Source organism: Gallus gallus, chromosome 1, assembly GCF_016699485.2.
Source record: "Gallus gallus isolate bGalGal1 chromosome 1, bGalGal1.mat.broiler.GRCg7b, whole genome shotgun sequence".
Classification (NCBI taxonomy): domain Eukaryota; kingdom Metazoa; phylum Chordata; class Aves; order Galliformes; family Phasianidae; genus Gallus; species Gallus gallus.
In genome coordinates this window covers 196028156-196051568 of record NC_052532.1, presented here as the reverse complement: position 1 = coordinate 196051568, position 23413 = coordinate 196028156, and the positions used below count along the sequence as shown (strand labels likewise).

General features: G+C 51.2%; 1 protein-coding gene across 4 annotated transcripts; it reads right to left on the bottom strand.

Annotated features, from left to right (window-relative positions):
• Positions 1 to 7850: 7850 nt before the first annotated feature.
• On the bottom strand, positions 7851 to 11247 carry FOLR1 (folate receptor 1). Of its 4 annotated transcripts, none has more exons than XM_046905295.1 (5): positions 11202 to 11247; positions 10052 to 10328; positions 9261 to 9449; positions 8812 to 8947; positions 7851 to 8551 (listed from the first exon to the last, which is right to left on the bottom strand). In XM_046905295.1, the coding sequence occupies exons 2-5, from the start codon at positions 10205 to 10207 to the stop codon at positions 8208 to 8210; spliced, it is 825 nt and encodes a 274-aa protein (XP_046761251.1). In that variant the 5' UTR covers positions 10208 to 10328; positions 11202 to 11247; the 3' UTR covers positions 7851 to 8207.
• Positions 11248 to 23413: the final 12166 nt, after the last annotated feature.

Sequence of the window (23413 nt, the reverse complement as noted above, 5' to 3'; positions counted from 1 at the left end):
TTCTGCTGTCTGATGGGTGATGCTGGGAGCCAAAAACTGGGGTGGGCAGAGCCGTGACTCCTGGACGTCCATGGCATTAAGGCCCATCCATGTGCTGTGTCCAGCTGAGACGGATGCATTTATCTGCCCCAATCACATTCCAACCAGCAATGCCTGCTCTGTGCATGATGCAGGTGCACACAAATGCCATATGTGCCTCCTCTTTGCTGCCATGTGTGCTGGCCCCCCCCTGCCTTGCTCACACTTTCTTCCTGTTCCATTGAGGGATCCTTGCTGAAGCTCTGGTTACGGCAATGGGTTTTTGCAGAGTAACTCAAATACCCCAAATGGTGTAACCTTTTCTCAGATGGGTCTGTGTGGCTGTGTGAGGACCAGAGGAGTGTTCTATTCTGCACTGCTCAGAGCTCCCTGCACCTGGAGGAACGTGAAGTTGTCTATATGGTCTCCTCTTTGTAAAATAGCTCTGATAAAAAGCATTCTAGATGATACCCTGCAGGGCCTGAGTGCCCTTTTTATAGGGGGGACCATGGGCAGCACCTCCTGGTGCAAAGCAGCTCCTGCTGAGCTGGGAGCTCACTCACTCCTGTGTCCTCAGTCAGGTGACAGCAAATGTATCCCACCCTTCATCCCCCATGACTTCTCCCAGCCCCATGTCCCATTTCCTTGTCCAACGTTCGATGATGCACTATGGGGATGGATCCTGCATCCTGGCGGTGTTTGGTGTAGGAATCAGCGCACAGCAGGCACAGAGGGCTCATGGCTCCGTGTGCCTCCGTTGACCTGAGGCTCTGGAACATCCTGAACCAAGAACACTGATCTGTGTTGAGTATTCCTTAATGGATTTTTTTTTTTTTTCCGTAGCTTTGTCCTATTGCTCAGTTGAACCCCTGCAGAGTTTTGGTCTTTGCAGTTCACTCTGACAAAATGTTCCAAACCTTAATCCTATTGAGTGAAAAACAACTCATGTAATTGGTTTTAAATTTGCCACCTGCTATTTTAATGTGTCTTAGCTCTTGTATTGAGAGAGACAGCAAGCAATTACACCTAAACGTCTTCTTCAAGATATTGCTGACCCCCTCTATGGCAGCCACCTCCCTTCCAGACTGCAGAGCCCTCGCTCGCACCCTTCCTCCTTGCATGGTTCTTTTTGCCCTGCCTTTGGTTCACTGGTTTACTGTTGACTTATTTTGTTTATCTTAACCTTTTTTCTGCTTATTTTTGTTGTTTCCTCCTGGGACATTAAAACCGCCAAGCACAGCTTTGGAGAGGGTTGGTGCAGTCTTTGTAGCTGATAGGAGGGAAGTGGTGGATGTGAGATTTGGGAAGCTGAGGGGTCCTATGGACTATGCAAAATGGAACAAGGGGAAACCAGTCAGATCTGGGAGAAATTTATGAGAATACTCAGTGTACTGTCCCTGAAATATTTCTTTGAGTGTTCCCTTCAGCACTGAAAGCCACATGTATGACCTGGGCTCTTATCCAGAGCCCCATGAATATGGCTCTTCAGTGGAGCCTGGTTTATGTCCATACAGTGAAACAGGCGAAAAGGACATTCTGTGTTTGCTGGGAGCATTTATAGATCAGTTATTCCCCCATATACTCTCTGACCACAGTGCTCTGTATTTGGAGAGGAGAAGGCTGCGGGGAGACCTCATTGTGGCCTTCCAGTACTTGAAGGGAGTGTATGAACAGGAGGGGGAATGGCTGTTTACAAGGGTGGATGGTGATAGGACAAGGGGGAATGGTCTTAAAGTGAGACAGGGGAGGTTTAGGTTGGATATGAGGAGGAAGTTTTTCCCCCAGAGGGTGGTGACGCACTGAACAGGTTGCCCAAGGAGGCTGTGGATGCCCCATCCCTGCAGGCATTCAAGGCCAGGCTGGATGTGGCTCTGGGCAGCCTGGGCTGCTGGTTGGCGACCCTGCACATAGCAGGGGGTTGGAACTGGATGAGCATTGTGGTCCTTTTCAACCCAGGCCATTCTGTGGTTCTATGACTTCCTCCAGTGGTTGCACAGCACTGATTAGCAAAGCTTCTTTCTGGCCTGTGCCCTGGGACCAACTGCTGTGCTGGAGGGAAGTAGAGGGCAGACCTGGGCAAATCCCTGTTGTCAGGGATTGATTCCAACTCTGCAGCGAAGCTGCTGTGCTGATCTCCACACTGTGAGTGAAAATTACAGAGCAAAATTACAAGGCTGCTGTGGGCTGGGATTGCATTACGTTGGTGAACGATGTGTTTTGGTTTAACTTGTCTTTGTGTTGCGCTGCATGAAACAACAGCTTCTCCCTTGTGCAGAGAGTGACAGAGCCTGATGGCTGGGACCAGACAGAAAGATGAGATGTCCTCTCCCCTGAGCCCTCTCAGCCTTCCTTGATATCTTTCTGCCTGAGAGCAACTTCTGCGCAGTGCAGTGCATCCACAGCCTCTCTGGCAGCCCTTTCCACCACCCCACCACCCTCACAGTGAGAAACTTCCCCCTGACATCTAATCTAAACCTTCCCTCCTTTAGTTTAAAACCATTCCCCCTTGTCCTATCACTATCTAATATTGATTTTCCTCACCTAAAACTATTTTAATCTGACCAAAGCAAGATGGATGTTAGCATCTTATACACATTGTTTTGCATAGAGGACATCTCTCTATTAAAAACACAGCATCAGGCACACTGCTCTTCTGGCACGAAGGCTGTTTCCCTTCAGAGAAATAAGCATTGCCAGGGGTTTATTTGCCCCATCCTAAGATGCACAGGACACACCAGGTAAACTGATAGCACTTCATTCTCCATTGGATACAGAAGGTGACCATATGCAACTGCACGGCCATCTTTTAGAGGCTTGAGGTTATTTGGCCCTGAACAAGTAAGTTGTGGGTCTATCCTCTATGGCTGTATCTGTTTTCAACCTGTTTCTTCAAACCAGTGACTTCAACCAGGTGAATCCAGATGCTGCTGGATAAGCCAGTCCCAAGGGTGACCCAAGGAAGAGTCACTCCAGAAAGCAGAACTGGGCAGCAGAGCAGGATGAGTTGGACTCAGCATCCCAGGATGAGCAAAAACTCTGGGGAAATCCCAGAGGACACACAGCACAAGCAAAAAACCCTCAAAACCAGAGCACACCTGTGTTGCTCCCAGGCCTTTCTTCTTAACAACATTCCCATCTTGGAAATCGAGACCTTCACCTTTGTTAAGCTGGAATTAATGCATTTTGCCTTTCAAGAAGGTTCTGTGACCCGAAGTGAGTGTGACAGTCACAGAACGTATTGCTCCTCCTGGAGCAGTGCATCCCAGCTGTTTTGCATATGAGATCCTAAGATTTGGGTCATATGCAATGACTTTTGAGCTTGGTGTAATTCGCTCTGGCATCCAGACCGGGGACTGCCAATGCCCATTACAGAACCAGTTTCCCCACCAGGCAGAACAGTCACGAAGCAGGCAGGACTGACAGAAACCATTCTATTGACGGAATGGAAGAAACATGAGACAGTGAGACCACGGCTGAGATGGTGGGATGAGTTTTCTGAGCATTTTCTGGAGTGTAGGAAACCAGTGCTTGATCATGTTTCAATGTCAATGCTTAAGTGCTTTTCCCTCTCCTCTCAGCTGCAATACACAGGTTAAGGACGATGCACGTCTGAATAGTCAGCACGATGCGGGATCTTATTGTATGAGTTATGTCCTAATTACCCTGGGTTCTGAGAAGTAAATCCTTCTGGGGCCCCACAGGTATTTATTACTGACCCCTGCAGTGCCCTGACACTGCCAGTCATCAGACCAAGGTGACTCACCCATTAGGAAAATATAGCTTCCACATCGCTAATTATTTCATCTCCATTCATCAGAAGGACACAGTTTTGCTATTGGGAAGCAGTGTATGAAATATCAGGGAAAGGACATGTGTTTTGTGAAAATCTAATCGCTTTGCTGCCGGCCCATTGGCTCCTCCAGCCAACAACAACCACTAATGACTCATTTTCTGAACGATGTGTTTTGACCAGGCACTGGCTGGCTGACCCTGCCTTTTATTTCAGAAGAAGCATGATTTCTTTTATTAGCCCAAAGGATGTAGTCGGAAGACGAGCTTGCAGAAGTGCCTTCCTTCTATAAAATAAATAACAACCTGCCACTGCTCTCATTGGCCACACATCTCCAAGGGTGCCCATGGCTCCAGACTGAGAGGGACCAGAAGGGAACCACCAACTGCATGGGGACATTCTGTGTGTGAACCCAGGCTGTGAGGAGGGGCACAGCACGAGCACGTCTGCTCCCAGTCATGGTGCTGCTCATAGAATCATAGACTCATAGAACGGCCTGGGTTGCAAAGGCCCACAGTGCTCATCAGTTCCAACCCCCTGCTATGTGCAGGGTCACCAACCAGCAGCCCAGGCTGCCCAGAGCCACATCCAGCCTGTTCCTGCACAGAGCGGGTGGAAACACCCAGAGCTGCCTTTGCAAGATGCTCCCACCCTGCTCTCTGAGCAGGAATAGAGCTCAGTCACTGCTCTAACAGTTGTGCTAACCTCACCTGTGCTTCCTGCCTGTCAATAACTCCCTTTCCCTGATGCATCACTTGCAGAGGTCTCAGATCCTCCCCTAACTCAGTGCTGGTCCTTAAGGATGCAGAAGGAAGAGGGATGTGGGATGCTATTCATGGCACTGAGTAAGGTCCTACCCAATGGACGACCACCAAACTCAGAGCAGAGTCAGGGAGAGCCAATGGCTGCAAAGCCAAACAAACAGCCAGACTGTCCCATTCCCAGTGATTCACAACCCTGGCTGAGAGGTGCTGCCACCCCAACAGACCCCACTGAGATCTGTGGGAGGGCGGCAGAGCCCCTCTGCCCCTCACAGCTCTGTGTGCTGTTGGGCAGACACATTGGTCAGGAGGGGAAATACTTGGTGGCTCTGGCTAAATGGTTGGCTGACATAAGGAAGACATCAGTGCAGGCACATAGGCTCCAGAAGGGGATCAGAGAGGTGAGATAAGTTCAGAAGTGAAATCTATTATCTGGTGATCAGTAGCTTGGATTGCAGGAGCCCAGCCCTGACCAGAGCCCTGCCCTCCTGCAGCACATCTCCCACACCAGAACTGCACTGGTTAACCCCTGCAAGATGACAACAAGTCAGAAGGGGGCAGACAAAGATGGTGAAGCAAAGGTGGGCCGTCCTGGCGGGCAGAAGCCCCACTGTGTCACCAGCAAGGTCAGGTTACCACTTAGTGCAGACCCAGCAGTCAGTGTCTGTAAGGCAGAGGAGGTGCTGGCTGTTCCAGCAGTCAGGGAGATAAACCTCTGACAGCTGCTGTCTTTGCTGTTTGTAAAACCTTGTGTGTTCTCACCACTTCTGGACTTGAAACTCTTCTCTTTGCAAATAGCATCAGTGAAATAACAAATGAAGAGGGATAAATAGCATGCAGATATTAATCCAGAAGGGACTGCAGAATCATGAAGCCTGTCACAAGGAGCACACAAATGTAGAGAATAATGAGGTGAAGCGTTTAACCTTCAGCTCTCTTTATGGCTGAGCAGATGAACTTTGCCTGTGTTAACAGCTGGATATCCTCTTCTCCTCAAGGATGCTTCCGCAAGGATCCTTCTACAATGGATTTACTAAAGCAAAACATTTGTATGGTGTTCAATGAGTGACCTCAGCCCAAGTAATGGCACTGAGCTGCTGACTCTGCCCACCAGGCACAACAAATCACTGCAGCCCAGGGGACTCCACACGAGAACAGAAGTCCCCATCCAAAGCACCCACAACGAAAGGAAAGACTTAAGCAATGTCTGAGACAAGCCGCCTGTGGTGGCCCTCCCATCCCCTCACAGCTGGAGCACTGATGCCTCTGGCTCCCCCAGAGCTGATCCAGGGGGAGGACCTCTCTGTCATCTGTTTCGTTTTGATGCAGTAGATGATGGGGTTTGGTGGGGCGTGGGGGCGACCAGCAGGTAGGTGTTGGCCATGAGGACATGAACAAGAGAGGAAGTGCATTTGCCAAAGCAGTGAACCACCAGAGCCAGCCATGGGGATGTACAAGATCAGGATTACCAGGGTATGGGACAGGCCATAAAACCTTGTGATGCTCCATGCAGGAGGCAACGCTCAGAGCAGCCCGAACTCTGATGACATTAAATCCCAAAGCATTCCTAAGAGACACCTGCCCAGCACAGCCAGGCTGGCTGCCTCAACATACCTCAGCAGTGGAGGAGCATCTCAGCAAGTAGGAGGTGGCCACACTGCAACCCAAGGTCGTGGCCAGGGGCACTGAGGACTCCAAGAATGAGCTTAATTTCTTCTCGATCAGACCAAGCATTGAGACTAACCTGCCTGGTTCAAGCTGCAGAACACTCACAGTTGGCACTGCAGACAGAGACAAACCCAAACTGGTGGTGGCTGTGGTGGGAACTGGGCTCAGGGAGGCACTGATCAGCTCTGGTGACAAACAAGTGCATGCAGCTCAGCACAGCTGGCATAAGGAGAACAAAACACAGTGGAGAGCACATCACAACCATAGGATCACAGAATGGCCTGGGTTGAAAAGGACCACAATGCTCATCCAGTTCCAACCCCTGCTATGTGCAGGGTCTCCAACCAGCAGTCCAGGCTGCCCAGAGCCACATCCAGCCTGGCCTTGGAAAATCAAACTAGAAAGAGGCAAAACCAGAAAACACACAACAGGAAGAAAACCCAAACTGGAGCTGCAGAGCTGCTCAGCCAGATCTCACCTGGCAGGAGAAGTTATCCTGCAGTGTCAAGCGTGGACACAGTACCAGCAGAGCTGGTGGAGCGCCCAGGGAGCATCTCCAATGGAAGGCTCCATGTAAAGCAGAGATGTTGGCTGAGCCCAGAGCAACTTCCTGAGGACAGAACAGCTTCTGGAAATAACTGATTTGGTCTCAAGCCTCCTTAAATCAAATAAAGCCCGGCAGAACAGACAGCTGTGGGCTGAGCAGCCCCACGCACTTCCCCATTACTGTCCTCCTCACTATGCCTTCCAAAAGGAAAACTACATCCAGCTCCCCTTACAGAGACTTGTTTCTACTTCGGGGAAGGAAAACAACCCAGCACAGCAGGGAGCTTTGCACAGCTCCTTACACAGCCTGCAAATCCAAAGTAAAGGGTGGGAGCTGCTGCCTCCAGGGAAGATAATGTTTAGAAGCAACACAGACACGTGGCCAAAGCCTGAGCCTAAGCAGGGGCTGCGAGCTGCACCAGCAGCCTGAGCCTCACCACAGCTGTGCAGGAGAGGAAGCTTCCCAGATACAGGGCATGGACAGCTGCAGGATGAATGCCTCACAATCAGGCCGCTGAACCTCAGGGTCTGTCTGGTCCAAGCCCTGCTCCAGCAGGGACACCCAGAGCAGGGCGTACAGGACCACATCCATGCTGCTTTGGGGATCTCCAAGGGGGAACTCCACTCCTCTCTGTTCTGCTAAGATGTTTCTCAGATGCACCTGCTGGAAAAGCATGCACTACCTGCACTAGGCTGCAGCAATGCAGCTCTGGCAGTCTGTGCCTAGAAGCTCTCAGAGTCCCTGCACTCAGGTCTGATGGAAGAGGAAGAAGCACAGCAGAGTGGTTGACGAGGGTGAGGACAGTAAAGGCAATCCCACCCTGTCTGGGCGTGGGCTGCTGTGGAATCCCCATGCAGGGACACGAGTAACTCTGCATCTCCTGCAGTGAGATGGAGCAGGGCAGAGTCACTAAGGAGTGATCAGGGCAGGAGATGAGGCTGCAGCTCTCCAACCCCCAGGCAGACTTCCACACCTGCAGATCCTTTGCCACCACCCAGACCAGCAGTTTTGTTCCACCCCCAGAGTGCTTCTCCCTCCCTGGTGGGACTTAGCCTTCAGACAAGGCTGATTCAGAGCAGTTCTTTTATTACCAGCCCCACTCCCCAGGCTCGCAGAAGGACCAGATGCCAGCATTCAGAAATGGATCATGAACAAACACTACCCACCCAGAGCACAGCCATCAGCACCTGTCCTATGAGCAGGAAACACAGGGTGGGAAGACAGAAGGAGCTCAGACACAAAGGATGGGAAATCACTGCCTCCACCAGCTGGAAGCAGCAGCGGGCATCAAAGTCCAACACCACAGTCCATGCTGAGCATCCACTGGGGCACACAAGCAAACTGAACAGACCAAGTGCCACTCATGCCACGGGAGCAGCCTCCTCCTTTGCAGAAAGAGAAGCCCCATCCCTTCAGGGAGCTGTCACAGGGACCCCCTCCCATAGGACCCCCAGCCTGCAGTGAGCAGCACGAGGGCCAGCAGCAGGGTGAGCCGTGGCACAGCACACGCAGCTCTGCCTGCCTCAGGAGTCACGTCCTCCATCCTGGCAGGAGAGGATCTCTTCTTCCAGGCGTAGTACTTTGCCACAACCACATTGGGGTTCCCCTGCGCGGGGTCAAACCACATCTGGATGCAGCGCCCGCTGCCCCGGCGTTCTGTGGTGTATTTGTAGGAGTTGGACCAGATCTTCTCACACAGATCTTTGGGGCTGGGGAAGACCTGGGTGAAGGGTCTGCACATGGAGCCCCAGGGACAGCGATTGGTTCCTGAGGACAGCAGCAGAGAAGGAAACAACAACGTGAGCTATTCGCCCGCTTCCTTCCATAGGGGAGAGCAGGCCAGCAGCCTACCCACAGGTCATCACATCTCAGCAATGACATTGGTGGCCTGGCTGCCTCCCAGTCTGCAACCCCCATAGGAAGGCGACAGCAGCCCCTGGTTGGGCTCCAGGCACCCGGTGGGAGCAGGATCACTCCCAGGGTCCCACCTGCAGGGGGAGGGAAGGCTCTCTGCAGAGCCCACTGACCTGTTGCCCAGTTCCAGCCCTTGTGCCAGTTCTCTTTGCATGTGACGTAGTCCTTGCAGTCCTCCCACCATTCCTCGCAGTCCTCTTTGCACAGTGGCACATGCAGAATCCTCTCCCGCCGCCAGCTGCTGTCAGCCTACAAGGGAATTGGGCCATGCGTGCTGGAGGGAGCCCTGGACAGCTGGGGCACAGCATCTGCTGCACCCTACAGTCCCCTCCCAGCCCACCCCACTGCTCTCCAGAACTGATGCCAAAAGATCAGCCCTAAAGAGCCAAGCCTCAACAGTAAGACAGCCATTCCATCCACCTGTCCAAACCCAGTAGAAAAATAGGAGTATCCCTGGACAGCCCACACACCTATACATGCCACAGCATATCATATGGAGGACCACCATATTACACATGACACCACCATAAGCCCCACTCCACCACACAGCATTTGACTCTACCTGGTCAATCCAGGGCCCCAGGTTGGGTGAGCACTCATACAAGCACATATCCTGGATGAAGTGACGCTTGCACTTGGGTGGCATCACCCCACAGTGGTTCCAGTTGAAGTTGTACAGGTAGGACTGGTCCCTGTGGGCTTCTGAGCTGGTGTTGGCCGTGCAGCAGGCATTGTCCTTCCAGGGAGCACACTGGAACAGAGCAGGAGAAGGCTATGCAGAGGGCCTTAAGGGAGCCCAAGGATGCTGCACGTGTCAGCATCCCACAAGGCCTCCAGCAAAGAGTCCTTTCCCTTCTCCAGGCAGCCCTCGGGTGTTTTGGACAAAAGAACAAGATTGCAGCAAGATGGTGTTGAAGGAAAAATAAGAGGAGAACCTCGAGGGTCAGATCCTCAGCAGAAATGGGCGCCAGGCAGAGGGATGCAAGAATTGGCACCTTCTGCATCCTGGCTTGCTTAGTCCCATCCACAGCAAGGACCTGGCATCAGAGCTCTTCAACAAGAGGAGGGGTTGTAGCACTGAGAGGTAGATGTCTTTCCCTTGCTATCCATTATCTTCTGCTCATCTTCAGGACCTCAACTTTGGGAAGGAGGCCTCTTCGTGAAAGAAAGGGTGACCACGATTCCAATTACCCACACCACTGTCTTTGCCCTTGCCTGGAAGGGAGCAACAAGCAAGCAGGCCTCCTTCTCAGCACAAGCCTTCTTCAGGCAGGTGGCTGCTAAGCCCTGATCACCTGTGGGAAAGTACAGACAGCCCAGACAGCCCCACTCATCCCATCAGCAGCACCATACCTGGCCATACAGCATCCCCTCTGGGCCAGGCTTGGTTTTGTGGTGCTTGGCATCCATGCAGATGTTGAGCAGCGGGTCCTTGGCAGGCATCACCACGGAGGCAGCCAACAGCACCAGCAGCACCTGCCCTGCTCTCATCTCCACAGCCAGCCCCATGGGGTCAGGGGTGTCACAGAGCAGCAGCAGCCAACACACTGCACGATCTCCTGGAAACACACCAGTGGGTTGCCAGCAATGCTCATCAGCAAGGACACAACAGCAGCTCCCCCAGGCAAGGCTGCAAGGTCAGCCACGTGTTATCTTCTGGGCAGCTCCACACGGGAGGCACAACGTCCCTTTTGTATTCAGGGCGCTTGGCTGCCAACCTATAGTGTCCTATGGAGCACCCTGATCAGAAGAGGAATGCTGTATGGGGCCCATTTGGAGCTGGGGCCTTTCTGCATTAAGTCACCCCCTGCAGAGCTTTTAGACTTCAGGTATTTAGTTAGAAAATGCTTTACTGGTTCAAGAATCTCGAGAATCTTTGTGGTAAGTTGCTTAGAAGTCTTACTTAAATGCACCAGTACACCAAGAACTGCAAGAGAGCCATCTCATTTCCAGGAGCATATGAAAAAATAAAAGCTGTTCTTTGCTTTATTTGGGTCTTCAGAAATCCACAACTTGGAGTTCAGACTTGAGAAACAGAAGGCAGCTTCACACCACCGTGCCTTCTCCTCCTCTGCACACCCAGAGCTTCAGGAGTTGCCTCCTGACACAGCAGAGCTGTGCTCTGTGCCCTTTGCTAGTGCAGGGAAAGGGGCCAAGCCAGAGCTACGTGCTCTATAGGGAGGAGTTCCTGCCTATAGCAGGGGTTGGAACTGCATGATCTTAAAGGTCCCTTCCAACCCAAACCATTCTGTGATCCCAGCTTTTGCAGAGCATCTCACAGAACACAGAAGGATGGACCACTGACAGCATTAAAGCAACACAGAAAGGAGCAACTTCAAAACTAAGAAAACACATTCAGTCCCAAGGAACAGAGCTAACTTGCCTCAAACCTGCATACATGTTATATTGCAAAGAAAAGAGCAACAAAAACAGAGCACCACCACCATCACAACCCAAATAACCCCTCACTCATCAAACAAACCCAACCAGAAAGCAACATTACCTGCCTAGAGACTATCCAGCCCCCTGCTAATACCACAACAACACTCAGAACAGCAGCCTCCTGCAGTCAGCTTTAACAGGAAAGCCTTCTGACACAGGTGCTGGCACTTGCAATTACTTTCTTAATGTGCTTAAGGAGCTTTGACTCCAGCCAGCATTTGTTGCCTTGGAAGTAGCTGCGTGGTGGCAACGGGCTGCCCCAACTCTCTGCAGCAATCTGGTAGTGCATGGGAAGGGCTGGGCTCTTATCTGCTATGGCCACACACACAAAGCCCTTCTCCCTTTGCTTCCCACCAGGCAGTTTAAATTCCTGCATGCTGTTGTGGGAGATAAAGCAGGGGAAGGAGGGCAGATCCAGGATTCTGCCGTGCACCACCAGTAAAGACAGAAGTGCTCATCGCAGAGCGGGGCGTGCAGAGCCCCTCATGGCGGGGAGGTTGAAACTGAATGGTCTTTGTGGTCCCTTTCAATCCAGGCCATTCCATGACTCCATGATAAGGAGGTGCTGTTGTCTCAAGGGGAGGAATGATAACTCCCAGCACAAAAATAGAGGCCGGCTGGTGGAGGGGAACGGTGCACTTATGGCAAAGCTGTGAGATCAGTAACCGAAAGGAAAAGGGGGGGTCCGACCAGGAAGGAAAGCCTCCACAGACCAGCAGATCTTCCTATTGGCACAGCACACAGCTGGGGACCACGTCCCCCTCCCACAGCAGGTCTCCCACAGCAAGGGGGGGGGGGCTGTTCTGCTTCAATCCTGGCACTGAATTTTGGAGGTGAACCCGCTTGCCTAAGGAGCTCATCTGAAATTGACCTCCTGAAAGCTTGTAGCTCCACGAGATCCCATTTTGGTGATTTCCACAGCCTGGCCACATGCTGCACTGGTGTGCTCCTTCTATTGCAGCTCAGAAAGCAAATGGGATCCTGGGCTCCATCAGCAGAAGGGTGGCAGCAGGGACAGGGAGGGGACTGTGCCTCTCTGCTCTGCCCTCATAGAGCCCCACCCGCAGTACTGCGTCCAGGTCTGGGGCCCCCAGTATAAGAAAGACAGGGAGGTGTTGGAGAGGGTCCAGAGGAGGCCACAGAGATGCTCAGAGGGCTGCAGCACCTCCCCTACAAAGACAGGCTGAGGGAGCTGGGCTTGTTCAGCCTGGAGAAGAGAAGGCTGCGGGGTGACCTCAGTGCAGCCTTCCAGGACCTAAAGGGAGCCTACAAACAGGAGGGGAGGCAACTCTTTACAAGGGGAGATAAGAGCAGGACAAGGGGCAATGGTGTGAAGTTGAAGGAGGACAGATTGAGGTTGGATGTGAGGGGGAAGTTGTTGACAGAGAGAGTGGGGAGGTGCTGGAACAGCTGCCCAGAGAGGCTGTGGATGCCCCGTCCATCCGTGGAGGTGTTGAAGGCCAGGTTGGATGGGGCCCTGGGCAGCCTGGGCTGGTCTGAAATGTGGAGGTTGGTGGCCCTGTGTGTGGTGGGGGGGTTGGAGCTTCATGATCCTCGAGGTCCCTTCCAACCCGGGCCATTCTGTGATTCTGAGCCAGACACACACTGCTCCCACTCCTTGTGCTTTCAGCTGTCACAGTGGCAGTGACACGGAGCAATCTGCCCCCACTCTTCTCGGCTGTGCCTTTGCCACCTGTGCCCCATCTCCCCCCAGCTGTCCCTTTACAAACCCATCCACGCCGCCCGCTCATCTCTCATGCCTTGTCTCCCTGCTCCCCGTGGCACAGCACTGCAGCAGCATTTCAGATGCACGGCACTGCCCTTCCTCTGTTTTCTGTTCCTCGCCGAGGAATTTCTGATATCGGGTTTGTTTTTGGATGCTGCTGATCACTGAACTGTGCTGCTGTAAAGCTATCGGAGCTGTGACAGCTTGTTCCTGGGAGATAATTGTTAGCCACGAGCCTGTCATTTTCCATCTGAAGTGTTGTGCTTTGTTCCCCAGACGCATCCTTTCATGTTGATCAGAACTGATTCTTTTGGTCTGTTGTTTCATTGTTTGGTGGCTCAGCCTTACGAGGGTCCTTGCAGAGTTTTGCAGCTGGTCCTCCTGTCCCTGCAGGCATGTAATCCCAGCCCCACACTCACGGCCTTGTTGTTTTCCTGGATCAAGAGCAGCAGCTCCAGAATGGACTGCTGTAGGGCACTGCTGTACAGGACAGCCACACGCCTTTGCTTCGTGGTATAGCTGTTCCCAGCATGCAGGACACCATTCTCACCCCATGGGATCGGAACCCAGGCGGGGGGAATCCCTGGGTCTGCCTGGTCCTCTTCTTTGAAGACCTGCAGTACATTGGAAGGACTGGTCTGTGTGCTGGGGGAGCCATTCCCACCTTGCTCCCACCTTTATCTATTCAGATGCCTGCAGTCACTATCTCTGTTACGTTTTCTGCAGCCTTTTCCCATGGATGCCGCATCTGCACAGTTCCCTACATCTCCTCGGAAGGACTTTGATGTGTCCCACACAAAGGTGTCCTTGCCCTCACAAGGGTACCTGTACAAACAGCAGTGTAGAAAACAGGGCCGTTCCCACCCAGCCTGGTCCCAGCCATACCCATTCACTCCATGGGATGGGTGGGGACCACCTGTGTTTGCTCCATCCTCGGTGGGTCTTTGCCCGGTGCCATCTGTCACCGGCTGCTGCTTCTATGATTCTCCTGGGGTCAGACCTGGGGGAGTGAATGCTTTGGGCACAGCATGTGCACAGTGTCCCTGCCAGGACCTCCATACACCTCCGGCACATCGGAGCTCGCTGGGACTGCGTGTCCCATTGGAGGTGCGTGGTGGGGTCCCACGTGGCTGCTGCTGCTACTGCTGCCAGGGCTGTGGGCGTTGTTATGAGAGAAATGGAGCCACGCAGCGTATGAAGCAAAGGATTCTTTCAGCATAATTGAAATCCAAGCAGTCTGATAGAAGAACCATCATTAGCCCTGATCTGCTATTGTGGTTTGAATAAAAAGGAGAGAGAGGAAAAATAGGGAAATAAAGACTTTGCATCTCAGGGTTCTGCACACAGATATTAACTCGCAGAACAGCCAACTAAGTGTGGGTGTAAGGGCTCGAGGAACACGAACCCTTAATTGTGTCCGAACTGAACTGTGGGTGCAGTTACTCCATGGCAGCACCGACTGTAAGAGGAGGCGAGGAAGGTGCCTCACCACGGAGATCTGAGCAGTGGTTTGGGGTCATCCCATTGAATTTGAAGACAAATCCCAATCTTGGTGGTATCCAGTTAATTCTGCTCGTGGCCCCATCACCAACAAAGCCATCACATCGTGATGATACCAAATGCTTTGGTGTATACCGTGCACTCAGTCACTGCTCCGGGGCTAAATCACAGCGGGACGATGCTCGTAAAGCACTGAAAGTGGGCCCAATGAACCAGAAACAAATGGCAAACTGTTGATGGGAACGCGTGCGTTGCTGGGGAACAACAAGGACTTATTTGTGGGAGTAATGCCACCAAAGCCCAGGGTGTTTGTCTTGGTGCTAAACAGAATGTTTGTCATCTTGAAATGCGTTCTGATGAAACTGCTTGTGTACATTGGAAAAGGTTGTGTTTATAGGGGAGCCTTTTGTGGTTCTATATTGGTAGATAATATTACTGTAGGTACAAGTAGTCACTCAAATGTTTGTGTTTTTTTTTTTTAATTATTGTAATTATGGGATGTGATTTTGATTAATCACCTCCTGTTACATCACATCTTATCAGCAGTTATAATTGGATTATATGCAGAGTGCAGATTTGTTGCCTCCTATTGCATCCTTCATCCAGCTGTGATTTTACTAACTCAAGTATTTGTCTGTCTACTGATTATTTTCACATCATATATGTAGGTTTGGTACAACTTCAGCCACCCAAAACACGGGGAGTAATACATAATGAGGAGCAGTGCTTCACAGTCTGCTCACTGAGGATCCCTAAGTGCACAGATTATCAATACACCACTTACAGCAGAGAGGTGAGAGGTGACCACACTGCTGCTCTGAGGGTCAGACCAACTGTCTATGGTCATGGGATGGAGTGTGATGGTTCTCCCCTGCCTCTCAGCCCGGCCCTCCTCCCATACCCCTCTTGGGTGATAGCCATCAGGATGGATGTGTCTGGTTGTGACAGCAGAACCAGGCTAGGGTGGATGGAGGGGTGATGGTCAGCAACGCCAACCCGACACGGCTGGGATGCAGAGATGAGCAGTAGTCAATCATCTTACTCCATAATAGGAGACAAATGGGATTTTACAATTGAGCAGGGATGCCTCTCAAGGTCACTCCTGGAGGTCGAGAGGCTCCTTACCTGTGGCAGATGCTCGGTAAGAGATTTATAGCCTGTGTCCTGCTTGTAAGCAGAGAGGGACTCGTGGGTGAGGTGGCAGTTGGTGGCTGTCTCAGCCATACTGACCATGAAATAGTTGAGTTTAAAACGGTGGTAGAGGGAAAGCTGTCCCCACAATTTCAGCTCTCCCCTGGATGAAGGGGAGAGTGTTCACTGGAACAGGTTGCCCAAGGAGGCTGTGGATGCCCCATCCCTGCAGGCATTCAAGGCCAGGCTGGATGTGGCTCTGGGCAGCCTGGGCTGCTGGTTGGCGACCCTGCACATAGCAGGGGGTTGGAACTGCATGAGCATTGTGGTCCTTTGCAACCCAGGCTGTTCTATGATTCAGTGATCCTATGATTCTGTGAAAGCAGACTTCGGGCTGCTTGGGGAACAAGTTGGCAAGGTCCTCTGGGAAACTGCTTTTGAAGGCACTGGGGTCCATTAGTGCTGGTCACTTTTTAAGTAGCACCCCCGAAAAGCACATGAACAGGGAACTGCAAAACGTTGGCAGCCATACGGGCAGGGCAGAAGATGGGCTTTGCTGAGCAGCATTCTTCTACAGCTTATGTGGAAAAAGAATGTGTGGCCACTGGCAGTGAAGCTGGGCGACTTGGGAGGGCTACTTTAAGCAACAGTTCATAAAGCAGCTCAGCGAGTCAGCCAAAGTGCACGATGGAAATCTGTTTGTGCAGCTTTGGCAGATTTATGGGATCGGATCGATCCTAGTTTGTGTCTTTGGTTCACTAATAGAGATTTACACTGACTTCTTGTGCCTTCGCTATGAGCGTGAAGGGCTGCAGAATCCATCACAGGCCAATGTCAGTGGCAGTACCACAGTACTGCCGTGTGTTTGCTCCGTAATAGTCTTGCTGGTTTACCGCACAGAAGGTTTCATCCATTCCAGATGATTTTGTTAAGGGGAGCAACTTGAAAATGGGGAGCTAAACGCTCTCAGCCCTCTCAATTTTCCAGCTTATTCTGGTCATGAAATCCTTAACTTGCAATATATCCTCCAGAGAATAGGAAAACCCCACATCTAACTGTTCAACTGCAGATAGATAAATATCAGTGCTGAATTTGTGTGCTGATTCAGTGGAATGCTTATATCAATTCCCAGGAATGAGCCACACGTAATCCCTATGAAAGAACCAGTGAAGCAGTCATTTAATGGCTGTGGTTCAGCGACTTGAATGAGCTCATTTCTTGAGCCTTTTACTTGCTGAGAGGGCTGTAGGGAGGAGAAAGGATGCCCCATTCCTGGAGGCATTCAAGGCCAGGGCAGCCTGGTCTGCTGGTTGGCGACCCTGCGCATAGCAGGGGATTGGAACGAGATGCTCATTGATGTCCTTTTCAACCCAGGCCATTCAGTGATTCTATGAAAAATGACGCACCAAGAAGAAATGTTTCTGTTCACAGTAAGTGCTGTGTCCTGGAACCTTACTTGGGGTGAATAAGAGCATAAGTTGGGCTTGGGCTGAGCAGCAACCTCACTGGAGAGTTCAGTGATGGGAAAAAACGGGACAAAAAGCTGAAGTGGCTGAGAAAGGGAGTAAAGACAACGTTGGGGTTATTGTAGAGAATGTTGAGGATAATCACTGGGACATCTCGGTGGAGGTTTGTAGTGGTGCAGGAAGGAGAAATAGGAGGGAAACAAGGAAGAGAAGGGTGGTTGTTGGAAGGACAGTGGGATGGTAGGTTGGTCTGTGGTCTGGTTTGTTTGGCAGCTGGGACTCCCCATTGATGGGGATGTTCATGCCAAAACACTGCATGCCAAAACAATGGGTGTCACATCAATACAAATAATAAGGAAGGATTTGTAAAGGTGTCAAATTGCAGATTAGAAGAGAGAACACTGTAGTCTGAGCACAGCCAAAGCCAAACACTACCAACATTTCTAATACTCAGCTGATGCAATCAGGGGACTTTCCCTATCAATAATGCATCTCCTTCAAGCTTCAAAGAGCTGATATCTCCCAGTTTGGGGAAAATGTGCATGAGTGGAGAGGCTGGCAGGGAAGGTGTGGGTGTCCATGGCAGGCGTTTCCCAGCAACGACCCCTATTTCCAGCCCCCTATGTCAGTGTTTGGTGCACCTCTTCCTTCTGGCTGGCAAAACACTCATTTAAAGACAGGTGGAACCGTGGGGCTAATGTCACCTGTTCCCTTCTCACAACTGACCTAAATCTCCCCTCTTTTAGTTGAAAGCCATTTCCCCTTGTCCTATCACTGTCAGACTGTGTAAGAGGTAGGTCTCCTTCCTGTATATGAGCTCCTGACCCGACACCTTGCACTTGAACCTCATTGGGTTCTCATGTGCCCACTTTTCAAACCTGTCCAGGTCTCTCTGGATGCCATCCCTCCCTTCTGCTGTATCAACCGCACCACTCAGCTCAGTGCCATCAGCAGACTGCTGAGAGGGTTTGCTTGATCCCATCATCTATGACACTGATAAAGATGTTGACGAGCACCCGTCCCAGGATGGACCACCTGGGGACACCACTTGTCACAGCCTCCACCCGGACATGGAGTCATTGACCACAGCCCTCTTGAGAAATCATGAGGAGCAAAGCATCACTGCAGGCTGGCAATGCTTCCACCACCACGTGGGCCTTGGTTGCAGAGCCCAGACCCACAGCCATGCTGGCTTTTTCCACAAATACTCTCCTTTTACATGGGAGCTTTAGGTTGGATATGAGGAGGAAGTTTTCCACCCAGAGGGTGGTGACACACTGAATGGGTTGCCCAAGGAGGCTGTGGATGCCCCATCCTTGCAGGCATTCAAGGCCAGGCTGGATGTGGTTCTGGGCAGCCTGGGCTGCTGGTTGGTGACCCTGCACATAGCAGGGGGTTGGAACTGGATGAGCACTGTGGGCCTTTGCAACCCAGGCCGTTCTATGAATGTGGTTTGCTATCTTTAATTAGACATTAGAGGTCAGAGGAACTACAAACATCCTTCAAACGTGCAACAAAGGTAACAATCTTCACCACTAAACACAGCTGGATGGGAACGGCTCTGAGATTCATAGCATCTCACATTTCTGTTCCCAGCAATGCCCGTGGGATCGAGAGTTTGCATTTTTTGGATGCTCTGTTGGTCGCCTCGGAGCCCGGCTCTGGCAGGGAGGGACATCCATCCCTCGGTCTGCAGGGCAAGAGCAGGGCTGGGGGCTTCCATGTGGTTTGAAGATGCATCCCTCCCTGGAGAGCTTCTGCCTCGTTTTCCCTCTGCTCCCAACCGTGCACAAAAGGGAATGTGTCCATCTGCCCTCGTCTGTGCTGAGCATGTGTCTGCCTGCCGTGCACGGATGGCTTCCCCAGCAGCAACCAGACCCTGTGCTGCTGCTTTGGGGTCCAGCAGCAGGACTGTGTCTGTAAGCACCATAAAGAGCAGAACTGCAGCTGGTGATCCGGGTGTTGCGTTTCCATATACGTGCATAGAAGGTCTGAAGTCTGCACCGATTGGATTTATTGTGTTATTGATGGTGTGAAATGGGAAGTTTGTACCAACGAGATGTGTCAGTGTACAGCAACGTCTGTTATTTGGCCTGAGCTGTGACAGTGCCTGGCTCACCACAGCCCCTCCTTCAGCTGAGCACCCCCCTCTTCCACTGCATGATTAGTATGGGGTGGAATCATCCATTTCTGTCTCTTGCAAATGGTGAGGTTAAAAAGAAATTAAGCACAGAGGCTGACCCAGGCAAAGACCATTCTGAACTGAATTAATGGGCAGGGAGTGCATCCTTGCATGTGCAGTGTTTGCAGTGTAAAGCAATAAATAGCAGCTGAGGCTTCTGGCTGAGCATGTCAGTGCAGGGGTTGCAGGGCTATGTGGTAAATCCTCCCTTGGGACTCCATACAACTCATATAAAACATATCTACAGATCTCTAGACACAAAGAGCATGGGAAACACAAGCCCTGATTCTGCTGCACTGGTCACAGCAGATGCTCCATGGCATAGGAAAACAGGGCATCATTTACCCACATCTGCTTAGAAGTCACTCAACTGATGGATGTTATCTTTCGGATCCTTCATCTTGCTGTTGGCAGTCAGCAGAAGCCTTACTGATATCTCTTGAAGACACAGAGCTGGGAGCACAGAGTCTCTGGAGTGCCACAAGCTCCTCCTGTGCTGCATTCAGACCCTGACATTTTGCACTGAAACCATCCCAAATCCAGAGAACCTCTGACAAAGGCAGTGCTCTTATATCTATTTTGTGGTAATATACTGAGATTGATGACTGATCTAATCTTGGCCTCGAGCAATGCTAAAAAAAGCAGCTTTACCTTTTCACTGCCATTCAGACACAATGGTGAGGGAAGAAATATTAGAAGCCTGGAAAAGGCAGAGAAAATACACATCCCTGAGCCTGGTCAAAAAGTGGTCTGGTTGCTCCAGAGAGGAGAAACTTCCAGCAAACAGAGTGGCCTGATCATGGCCAGAAGGAAAGGGTAAGGAGCCAGCACAGGGTTAGGGTCAGGGTTAGGGCTGTTTAGCTTCATGGGATGGATTGCTGTGTGCTCCTTCACACCTCCCAGCTTCCAGCATTTTGTGTTCAGGGTCTCCCTGGGATGTTCATAGAATCATAGAATTGCTCAGGTTGGACAAGACCTTAAAGATCATCGAGTCCAACCACAACCCAACCATCCTACCCTAACTCTAACAGCCCTCCACTAAATCATGTCCCTGAGCCCCACATCCAGATGGCTTGAACTCCAGGGTGAATTTGAACCCAAATCCCTAGAAAATGTGTGCACAAATGAATGATTTTGGTAAGTGAATCATGGAATCATAGAATCACCAAGGTTGGAAAAGACCCACAGGGTCATCCAGTCCAACCATTCACCCATCACCAATGGCTCTCACTAAACCACGTCCCTCAACACAATGTCCAAATGTTCCTTGAAGGTCCTTCTTTGAAGAAGAAGAGCAGAAACTTGAAGGAGTCCGTTGAGTCTAAGTCAGATCAATCAGATCATTTATCTGCTGTGGGAGGGTGACAGAGTTTATACACAGGGAAAAACACCATCTGTCCATCTGTCTTAATTCTTGAGATGAAGTATATCACATATATTGCATGGTGTTTTTATAAATGAGCCAGAGTGTATTGCTGAGCTTGAGCCACCATCAGGTGATCAGAGGGTTTACAAGGGTGGATAGTGATAGGACAAGGGGGAATGGTTTTAAACTGAGACAGGGGAGGTTTAGGTTGGATATGAGGAGGAAGTTTTTCCCCCAGAGGGTGGTGACGCACTGAACAGGTTGCCCAAGGAGGCTGTGGATGCCCATCCCTGCAGGCATTCAAGGCCAGGCTGGATGCGGCTCTGGGCAGCCTGGGCTGCTGGTTGGCGACCCTGCACATAGCAGGGGGTTGGAACTGGATGGGCACTGTGCTCCTTTGCAACCCAGGCCATTCTATGGTTCTATGATTCTATGAAAAATGAGGCACTCCCAGCTGAACCAAGGGAGGAATTTCCATCAGTGTGCTCCTCACACTGACCCCACCCCCTGGAAGGACACTGCCAGAGGGCATCAGAGCTTCTTGGGACAGCTGAGATAGGATCATAAATTGGGATGGTTGTGGGCTGACAGCCTTATTGCAATCAGAATGATTCATGGATCGTGAAATACAACGTTGCCCGGAACGTAGATCCCACAGAGCTCAAATATACAGCTGAGCCACAGCAGTCGTTATTATAATGGCAATTAGCACAAATAAAAACTGCTCTGGGACACAGTGTGCTGTTGCCATAGATGGCCTTAGGCCTGACCAGATTCGTCCCACTGCTTTTGTTTTAAATTACATTTTAAGTGGTGCTTTTATTTCAGATGAAGGCTGTGGCTCAGGCAGGCGGAGCAGCCCCTGGGCTCCCTGTGGGCTGCAGCTGATGTTCCACCAGCAGACGCTGTGGTGAAGGCTGTGCTGCAGCTGGCGTGGCTCCTCAGGGTGGCACCGATGGGATCGCATCTGTGCTCTGGGTCCAGTCTGCATCCTGCAGGGAGTCATCCCGGTGCAGCCCCAGGCTGTAGGGCCAGAGCCTGGGATTCATCCCCTTGGTGCAGTGCCTCAGATAGATGCGTTCCTTCCACTCCTTCTCCAAATTTTGTGTGCTATCACACGCACAGCCCATGCGGCGTACATCCATCGTGACAAGCTCCATGGCCACCAGGACTGGCATGAGGCTGGCCACCATAGAGCTACTTGTGGTGCTCCTTCCTCCTGAAGAGGCTGCAGTATCAGTGGGTCAATATTCTATCAAACTCTTTCCTGTGTGCACTGGGATGTCACCAGTGTGACCCGGTCACGTCGATGTGACCTCTACGAGACAGGAACACTTTTGGCATAGTGTTTGCATCTGAAGAGGAGCACTACAAAGCCTTGAACATCTGTGTCTCCCCTACTCATGCTATCTTAGATTTTGACATCCCAATAATCATAGAATCATCATAGAACCACGGAATGGCCTGGGTTGGAAAGGACCACAATGCTCATCCAGATCCAACCCCCTGCTATGTGCAGGGTTGCCAACCAGCAGCCCAGGCTGCCCAGAGCCACATCCAGCCTGGCCTTGAATGCCTCCAGGGATGGGCGTTCAATAATCAGACTGTCTCTGATCTGGGAAAAGATGCTCCTCCCTCTGCTCACATCCTTATGGCCAACATCTGCTTGCTGGTCCCAGCACAGCGAGCCCCACTGAATGAGAAGTGAGAACCAAATAGATTTGTACTTGGACCACCAGAGAGCTGCAGAAGTGACTCCATGGCTGCATTTCGGAGCTGAGGGTCTATCTGTGATCGCAGGGGCAAAGTCATCGCCTGGTGCCAACCTGAATAGCTCTGCCAGGACCTGGGCAATAGAGCGCCAGCTGAAATGTGAGCCATCCTTATGGTCAGCTGTGGCTTCTTGCACTGCACACAAGATACTATTAATTAGAATCAATGCTTATGACGCTGAGTGATATAACTGCATAAACATTTTAACCAAATGCAATTTCTTCTATTGATTTGCCTCCTAAAACGATGTCTAATGGGGAATTATGTTCTGTCTGCTTTCTCTGGTTAAATAAAAAGAAGTAAATGCTTCAATAAATTTTAAAACGCTACCAACGAAGTACTGGATATACCCATGAATATTGCGCTGAGAACAACAGCAATTTGTACCAGCTAATTAGGGAACACAGCGATCACAGGGACTTGAAAGGAGTCATCAGTAAGAACAGTCACTCTCAGCGGTACAAAGTTAACGAAGAGACAGTGGAAGTGAATGCGGGCGCTCAGGAGATGCACAGTCCTCAACACCCCACCTGTGGGCCTGCAGAGGGGACCCAGGAGCTCCTCGAGGTGCATTCCTGGGGTGGGTCGTGGATTGGCTGCAGGCCTTCCCAGGCTTTCCCTCCAGATTGGGTTGCTCGAAGTCCCATCCAGTCAAGGCCAGGCTGGCTGGGGCTGTGAGCAACCTGGTGTGGAGGGAGGCGTCCCTGCCTATAGCAGGGGGTGGGAACGAGATGATCTTAGAGGTCCCTTCCAGCCCAAACCATTCTATGATAATCCATTAATTAATCACGTGCTGTCAGAGATGGCAATCAGGACTGTCCTTCCAACACACTCTGTCTCAGCTGCTTCTCCTGGCCTTGAGGCAAACCCACTGATAGGGCTCTGATGTTCATGGGATGGCACTGGGCTGCTTCAGCTAAAATTCTGCTATGTGGTTCCTCCCTGTTTCTTCCTTTTGTAGGAGTGATGTGATTTATTCCGGGGAAGGATCCGTTGGGAAATCTGCTCAGTAAAGATGCCGAGGTGAGTCTAAAAAAGAAGGATACCGTGTTATCGCACACACACACACTTTGTTCGTCTGATGCAGACAATTTCTCTGTGATCCCCTTTCAGAGGAAGAACATCCCTG